Source organism: Chiloscyllium plagiosum, chromosome 9 (genome assembly GCF_004010195.1).
Source record: "Chiloscyllium plagiosum isolate BGI_BamShark_2017 chromosome 9, ASM401019v2, whole genome shotgun sequence".
Classification (NCBI taxonomy): Eukaryota; Metazoa; Chordata; class Chondrichthyes; order Orectolobiformes; family Hemiscylliidae; genus Chiloscyllium; species Chiloscyllium plagiosum.
The window spans coordinates 12,331,862-12,340,228 of record NC_057718.1 but is presented as its reverse complement, the minus strand read 5'-3'; the positions used below and the strand labels follow the sequence as shown (position 1 = coordinate 12,340,228).

General features: G+C 48.5%; 2 protein-coding genes across 9 annotated transcripts in view; one reads left to right on the top strand and one right to left on the bottom strand.

The window, feature by feature from the left end:
• The window catches only part of LOC122552619 (endoplasmic reticulum membrane-associated RNA degradation protein-like), a 55,351-nt gene extending 50,756 nt beyond the window's left edge, over window positions 1-4,595 (bottom strand). For 3 of the 6 annotated variants that reach the window (XM_043695389.1, XM_043695390.1, XM_043695391.1), the window contains exons 1-3: window positions 3,799-4,594; window positions 3,544-3,686; window positions 1,588-1,689 (exon numbers count right to left, since the gene is read on the bottom strand). In XM_043695389.1, the coding sequence (XP_043551324.1) occupies window positions 1,588-1,689; window positions 3,544-3,686; window positions 3,799-3,970 (417 nt within the window). In that variant the 5' untranslated portion in view covers window positions 3,971-4,594. Of the gene's footprint in view, window positions 1-1,587; window positions 1,728-3,543; window positions 3,687-3,798 lie in introns of those variants that run through there. The other 3 variants (XR_006312431.1, XM_043695392.1, XM_043695393.1) reach the window with 3 other exon arrangements.
• Window positions 4,596-4,730: 135 nt separating this feature from the next.
• The window catches only part of LOC122553207 (dynein light chain Tctex-type protein 2-like), a 10,670-nt gene continuing 7,033 nt past the window's right edge, over window positions 4,731-8,367 (top strand). For all 3 annotated transcript variants that reach the window (XR_006312628.1, XM_043696803.1, XM_043696804.1), the window contains exon 1: window positions 4,731-5,350. Coding sequence is in view for 2 of the 3 variants with exons in the window: in XM_043696803.1 (XP_043552738.1) it covers window positions 5,147-5,350 (204 nt within the window). In the remaining variant the exon portion in view is untranslated. The remainder of the gene's footprint in view (window positions 5,351-8,367) is intronic.

Sequence of the window (8,367 nt, the reverse complement as noted above, 5' to 3'; positions counted from 1 at the left end):
CCAACTCCTGTACTCAATACTCTGACCAATAAAGGAAAGCATACCAAATGCCTTCTTCACTATCCTATCTACCTGCGACTCCACTTTCAAGGAGCTATGAACCTGCACTCCAAGGTCTCTTTGTTCAGCAACATTCCCTAGGACCTTACCATTAAGTGTATAAGTCCTGATCAAGCTTGTGAGACATGATTTCCCACGCACAAAGCCATGTTGACTATCCCGAATCAGTCCTTGCCTTTCCAAATACATGTACATCCTGTCCCTCAGGATTCCCTCCAACAACTTGCCCACCACCAAGGTCAGGCTCACTGGTCTATAGTTCCCTGGGTTGTCCTTACCACCCTTCTTAAACAGTGGCACCACGTTTGCCAAGCTCCAGTCTTCCAGTACCTCACCTGTGACTATTGATGATACAAATATCTCAGCAAGAGGCCCAGCAATCACTTCTCTAGCGTCCCACAGAGTTCTCGGGTACACCTGATCAGGTCCTGGGGATTTATCCACCTTTAACTGTTTCAAGAAATCCAGCACTTCCTCCTCTGTAATCTGGACATATAGTTTACATTTGGTGTTGATATTGACGGATAAATTTCACACATCTTCTTAAAAGTTAAGATATTAAGAGATTTTTTTCAGATTAGAGATTTCTCTTTTGGATGGAACTGGTAGCTCCAACTTTGATGGGATTATTACTCAAGGAAAGTTGAAAATACGCTTGAGCTAACTCCACTTTCTCCATATAGCTAGTGATAATGCACGAATAATGGTGGTCTTTTAGCAATCGCTTTGCTTGATTATAGAACTGAGTTTAGAATCAGACAACACAGAAACAGACACAGCAGTCCTACTCGTCCATGCCAAGCACGTTCCTGTCTGTGTTTGGCCCATATCCCTCCAAACCTTTCCTATTCAAAATGGCTTTTAAATATTACATCTACCACTTCCTCTGGCAGTTCATTTCACAAACGAACCACTGTGGAAACAAACTTGCTCTTTGTGTCCTTTTTAAGATGTTTTTCTCTCACCTTAAAAAAAGTCCCCTAGTTTTGAACTCCCCCATCCTAGGGAAAACACCTTTGCTATTCAGCTTATTGATGCCCCTCATGATTTTATCAACCTATACAAAGGTCACCCCTCAACTTCCTACTCTCCAATGAAAAACAAAATCCCAGCCTATCTTCAGCATTCAGACCTTTCATTCCCAGCAAATTCCTGGTAAATCCTTTCTGAACCCCCTCCAATTTAAGAATACCCTTCTTATAGCAGGGCAACCAGAACTGCATACAGTACTCCAGAAGAGGCCAAAGACACTTGAGGGTATTTGCTGAAACTCACCATACTTCTGTCCATTTTTTGTTTTGGCTCCCTAAGTAGTTAATATGACTCGTCTGCATAGGATGGTCCTATCTTGAGGTCCATCCTGTCAATTGCTTATTAGACAGGATGGACCTCGAGGATTTGTCAGTCCGTCTCTCTCTTTCAAACCTTTGTTTTGCATACTGGTGAAAGGAAAAGTGCTGCCATCCCTCAAAGTCAGCAGCACATCAAAAAATATGTAATTTTAAAAAAAGTTGCTTGCACACTTACATCACCCAAAGCTCGTTCGAGACAAGCCGTTAACTTCATCAGGCTGAGGGGTACGGCGGTGTATTGTGAATTCCTGATGGCTTCAAATGCTTCAGCAAATAACTAAAACCAAGGAATCACAGATTTCTTTGAAACAATACCTACATGAAATAACAAGAGTGCAATACATGTGTAGAAACAATCATGATCTAGCTCAAATGGTGAAACAGACTCAAGGGGCTTAAATGGCTATACTTGTTCAATTTAGAAAAAAAAGTTCAAAATTTTCTTTCAGCAACTGTTAGTCTTCTGTTTTTGTTAACAGATTAACAATTGTTCCACTTAAAGATAGGTTTCATAATAATGAAGAACAAATGAGATAGCAGAACAAAAATCAGAAATTGCTAGTGAAACTCAGCAGGTCTGGCAGCATCAATAGGGAGAAAGCAGAGTTAACATTTCAAGTTTAGTGACTCATCAGAACTGACAGCACCTAGGAAAAAGTGGCATTTTGAAGATGTGAGCAGACAAGTAGAGATGGAGTCCAGAGAGAGAGCAATGAAAGGAGTAGGTTGTTGATTTAATTGTTGATAGTAGGCCAGGCCAGAAAAGAGGCTGAATAAATAACAATGGGTTGGCTATGCTGAAAGCAATCGTTGTGATAGGACCAGGGTGTGTAGAAGGCATGGAAGGATGGAATCAGGCTCTGAAGTTATTGAACCTGATGCTGAGTCCTACAGGCTGCAGGATCCCCACACATAAAGTGAGATGTTGCCCTTCAAGTTTGCATTGAGGTTCAGTGGAACACTGCAGCAGGCCCGTATCAGAAATGCTGACATGGGAACACAACGGTGTGTTGAAGTGGCAGGCATTTGGAAGCTCGGGTCCATTTTCATGAACAAAACATAGGTGTTCTGTAAAACGGTCACCTGCCTGCATTTCATCTGTAGAGCAGACCACATTGAACAGCAAATACAGTAGACCAGGTCTCCAACATTCACAGTTCTGTGTTTTATTTAAATAAGATAGTGGTTACATTAGCAACAAAATTCAGCCACAAACCAAATCAGAGTCAGTACCAATACTGTAGGAGGCATTATCAATTCTAGTTATCGAAACATCCTTTGAGAAAATCATGAGGATGTCATTTAAAATTTTACAGAAAATTTAGTTGACATTTTTCTCCCCCATTCCCAGCTAGAATCTGCCACTGCCACCTTGTACTTCCCATCTCCAGTAGCTATTACTGGAACAATTTTGTGCTCCTCCATTTTTATTCACCATACAACCATAGGTGAACATTGCAGTGGGTACAGGACAGGTTAGTTGAAGAACTTCATAATGCTGCTCCTGTTTATGTCAGCACACAACAGTTTTCCCTTGAACGTTGGAGGCTGAGGGGTGACCTTACAGAGGTGTATAAAATCTTGTGGGGCATGGATAGGGTAAATAGACAAAGTCCTTTCCCTGACGTAGGGGAGTCCAGAACTAGAGAGCAGAGGTTTAGGGTGAGGGGGGATAAAGATATGAGAAACTGAACGGGCAACTTTTTCATGCCACGAGTGATACATGTATGGAATGCACTGCCAGAGGAAGTGGTGGAGGCTGGTACAATTACAACATTTAAAAGGCATCTGGATGGGTATATGAATAGGAGGGGTTAGCAGGGATATGGGCCAATTGCTGGCAAGCGGGAGTGGATTAGGTTGGGATATCTGGTTTGCATGGACAAGTTGAACCGAAGGGTCTGTTTCCACACTGTACATCTCTATGACTCTAGTTGGGGTTGGTGAAAAATACCTCATTGAAATTAAGATTTATACAAGTCAATTGAGGAGGATACTGGAAAGGTGAGAAAAGATACTGATAAAAACTTGTCGTAGTTCTGGGAAGTTTTAGATGCTTGCACTCAATAAAACCAGTCTCTCAAAAAAATTGTGGCTGAAAATAGTACAAAGTCAATTTTCTGAATCATACCTCTGTGTTGTTAGTCCATTTAAACCACAGTCCATATTGATTGTTGAACTGCTGCGTATTGAGGGACAGTAGATATACATGGACAGTTTTACATACAGGTCCCAGAAGTCTCACACTTTCTACGTAGTCCAGGTCATGTTCCTCTGTAACAACAGTTTGGACAGCATGATTATGCCTTTCCCCATCTCTCTAGAATGCACCTTCGAAAAGTAATTTTACAATTGACTTGAATAACAAAGGGAAAAAAGGAAAAACCTGTATTTGAAGTGCGTAGGTAAAATGTAATAGCCTCCCAACAAATCTCTCCAGACACAGTGACGATGTGCTCCAGCTCTGGGCTATTCAACTCTATCAATCCAAGCCTGCAGACCATGTGATGCACTTCAGCCGAGAGACAGGTCTTTATTGGCTTATTATATATTGCCATCTTAGAAAAACGTTAGGTTTAATGAACTCTGAAATAATTAGTACTCCACCCATACCCTTTCAGAATTCTCAGTACTTTACAGCACATGTCTTTCTGCTTGAGTAGCAAATATAGCAACATTTATTACTTCAACCGTCATAGATTGGTTGGACGGAATAATCGATTTCCGAGTTGCAAGTTTTGTTTAACTTAGGCCGGCTCTATCAAAACCACTGTTTGCTGCAGTTCCTGAAGAAGACAGTCCACCATAACATTCTCAGAGCGCATAACCTCAGAAAACAGATTTACAACAGAGGGGAGGAAGAACTCCTGAAAAAGCCAGAAGAAAACGAAGATCAGATCCTTCACGATCTCTCCGAATGTCGGAGCAGCCTTGGACGGGCTGAATGGCCTACTTCAGCGCCTGCGTCCTGTGGCCCGTAGCCAGCACAGATTGACGGTTTTACCGAAGGTTTCCTGACCGCCTGAAGAAGTGACAGAAACAGACAGTTGATGTCCTTATTATCCAGGGGATCGCTATCACAGCGGGCTATCCCTCCAGCAAGAGGAACATGCTGACTGTTATGAACTTCTCTCCAAGCTTCAATTCTCCGCGCATGCGCCCATTTGGTGAGAAGGGGAGAACTGACACGTGAAGGAGACCTGCGCGTATTATCGGGTGTGGGTGGGTGGGCGGGCTGGGAATCAGCGCCCCACCCCCTACCCACGTGACGGACACCTGCGCGTATTATCGGGTGGGGGCAGGCTGGGAATCTGCGCCCCGCCCCCTACCCACGTGACGGAGACCTACGCGTATTATCGGGTGGGGGCGAGCTGGGAATCAGCGCCCCGCCCCCTACCCACGTGACGGAGACCTGCGCGCAGTAACGGGTGGGGACGGGCTGGGAATTAGCGCCCCACCCCCTACCCACGTGACGGAGACCGCGCATGATCGGGTGGGGGCGATCTGGGAATCAGCACCCCGCCCCCTACCCACGTGACGGAGACTTGCGCGCATTCTCGGATGGGGTGGGTTGGGAATCAGCGCTCCGCCCCATATCGACGTCATAGAGACCAGCGCGCGGGATGTTGGCGGCCACGTGTCCGCCCCGCCTAGCACGCGGCACCGGATTCAAAATCAAACCGGCAACGGTGGTTTAACGGTCCAGAAGCTCGGCGAAGAAGAAGAAGGCAGCGATGGAGGAGGAGGAGGATGAAATTCTTCAGAGCCTGGGAGAGGAGATGGATGACACCATGGATATGGATGAATTGAAGGGGCAGGTGCCGTTAGGGCGAATGGGTTTGCCGCTACGTAAGAAGATCGCCAGGCCGTCCGTGGAGACAGACGGTCGGAGAACTGGGGGCCGGAATCGGCGGTCTAGCGTATTCGAGGAGAACGCGGTAAGTGTGGGTGAGGGAGCCCTCAACTGCTCCTCGAATGGCAAGCCCAGGATCGGGGAGAAAGTGAGGACTTGGCAGATGCTGGAGATCACATTCAAGATCTGTGTGGTGCTGGGGAAGCACAGCAGGTCAGGCAGCATCCGAGGAGCAGGAAAACCGACGTTTCGGGCGGGAGCCCATCATCAGGAATGAGGCTGGAAGCTTCCCGGGTGGAAGATAAATGGAAGCTGGGGAGAAGGTCCCCTAGTGGGGCTGGGGAGAAGGTCGCTAAGACTGCAACAGTAGGATGGGGGGGGGGGGGGGGGTGAAGGTGATAGGTCAGAGAGGAGGGTGGAGTGGATAGGTTGTAAGGAAGATTGACAGGTGATGAGGGCAGTGCTGAGCTGGAAGTTTGGAACTGGGGTGAGGTGGGAGAAGGGGAAATGAGGAATCTGGTGACGTCCGCATTGATGTCCTGGGGTTGAAGTGTTGCGAGGTGGAAGATGAGGTGTTCTTCCTCCAGGTGTCAGGTGGTGAGGGTGCGACGGCGGTGGAGGAGGCCCAGGACCCGCATGTCCTTGGCAGAGTGGGACGGAATGCTGGGGTTGATTGATGCAGGTGTCCCGGAGATGTTCCCTAAAGCACTCTATGTGAAGGCGTCCAGTCTCCCCAGTGTAAAGGAGGCTGCGTCGGGAGCAACGGTTACAATAAATGACATTTGTGGGTGTGCAGGTGAAACTTTGATGGATATGGAAAGCTCCTTTGGGGCCTTGGATGGAGGTATGGGTGCCGATTTTGCAATTTCTGTGGTGGCAGGGGAAGGTGCTGAGACAGGAGGGTGGGTTGTTGGGGGGCATGGATCTGACCAGATAGTCACGGAGGGAATAGTCTTTGCACATAGGGGTGGGGAGGGAGCTATATCCCTGGTGATGGGGTCTGTCTGTAGGTGGCAGAAATGTCGGTGGATGATGCGGTTTATGTGAGGTTGGTGGGGTGGAAGGTGAGGACCAAGGGGGGTTCTGTCTTTGTTGAGGTTGGAGGGGTGGGGTTTCGGGGCGGAGGTGTGGGTTGTGGATGAGATGAGTTGGAGGGCACCTTCAACCACATAGGAGGGGAAATTACGGTCTTGCAAGAAGGAGGCCATCTGGTGTGTTCTATGGTGGAACCGGTGCTCCTGGGAGCAGATACGGCAAAGGAATTGGGAATAAGGGATAGCATTTTAGACAAAAGCATTTTTGCAGGAGGTAGGGTGGGAAGAGGTGTAACCCAGGTAGCTGTGGGAGTCGGTGGGTTTGTTTTAAAAAAAAATGTCAGTGTTGAGTTGGTCGACGTTGATGGAAATGGAGAGGTCCAGGAAGGGGAGGGAGATGTCAGAGATGGTCCATGTGAATTTAAGTTCGGGGTGGAATGGGTTGCTGAAGCTGATGAACTGCTCAATCTCCTCGTGGGAGCACAAGGTGGCATTGATGCAGTCATCAATGTCGTGGAGGAAGAGGTGGAGAATGGTTCCGGTGTAACTACAGAAGACGGATCGTTCCATGTAGCCAGCATAGAGACAGGCATAGCTGGGGCCCATGGGGGTGCACATGGCTTCCCCCTTTGTCTGGAGGAAGTGGAAGGATCCAAAGGAGATATTGTTAAGAGTGAAGACCAGTTCGGTCAAACGAATGAGTGTCAGTGGAAGGATACTGGTGGAGATGTCGGGAGAGGAAGAAACAGAGGGCTTGGAGGCTCTGGTCATGGTGGATGGAGGTGTAGAGTTACTGGATGTCCATGGTGAAAATGAGGTGTTGGGGGCTGAGAAAATGCAAATCTTGGAGGGGGTGAGGGTAGTGTCACGAACGTATGTGGGGAGTTCCTGGTCGGGGGGGGGGGTGGAAAAGAAGATGGGCTCATGCCCGAAACATCGATTCTCCTGCTCCTTGGATGCTGCCTGACCTGCGCTTTTCCAGCAACACATTATCAGCTCTGATCTCCAGCATCTGCAGTCCTCACTTTCACCTGGTCGAAGAGGGGAATAGGACAGAATCGAGGTAGGTGAAGATGAGTTCAATGGGGCAGAATCAGGCTGAGACAATGGGTCGGCCGGGCTGGTCAGGTTTGTGGATCTTGGGAAGGAGGTTGAATTGGGCAGAAGCTGTGGGTGGGTGATCCCTGCGGTGATGAAGTTGTGTATGGTCTGGGAGATGATTTGGTGATTGAGGGGGGGAGGTCATGGTCGAGGGGGTGGTAGGAAGAGGTGTCTCCAAGTTGGTGCCTGGCTTCAGTGGTGTAGAGGTCAGTGCGCCAAACTACCACTGCACCCCCTTTATTCCGCTGGTTTGATGGTGAGGTTGGGACTGGAGCAGAGGGATTGGGGAGCTGCGCATTGTGAGGGTGAGAGGTTGAGGCGGTTAATGTCTCAGCGGCAGTTGGAAATGAAGAGATTGAGAGAGTGGGGTAAAAGGCCAGCATGGGGTGTCAAGGTGGATGGAGTGCGTTGGAGGTGGGTGAAGGGTCCTCGGAAAGTGGACAGGAGTCCTGATTGAAAAGGTAAGCTCTGAGGTGGAGGCAGCGGAAGAAGTGCTCAACGTCACAACGCATATTGAATTCATTGATGCGTGGACGGAGGGGGATGGAGGTAAGGCCTTTGCTGAGGACTGAATGTTCGTCCTCAATGAGGGAGTGGTCTGGGGGGGCTGGGAACTAGGACCTGGTGTAGGTGTGGGGGTGGAGCATGTAACTGCCGTGGGAGTGGTGGTGTAGTGAATGGGGGTGGAGTCACTAGCAGAGATGATGTTTCCCCTCAGGGTTCTGGGGGGGAATTTCCATCACCTACAAATGGACCCCACCACTAGTGATATATTTCCCTCCCCACCCCTAGCCGCTTTCTGCAAAGACTGCTCCCTCTGTGACTACCTGGTCAGATCCACGACCCCCAACAACCCACCCTTCCCTCCTGGCACCTTCCCCTGCCACTGCATGAATTGCAAAACCTGCACCCACACTGCCCCTCTCACCTTCGTCCAAGGGCCCAAAGGATCCTTCCACATCTGACA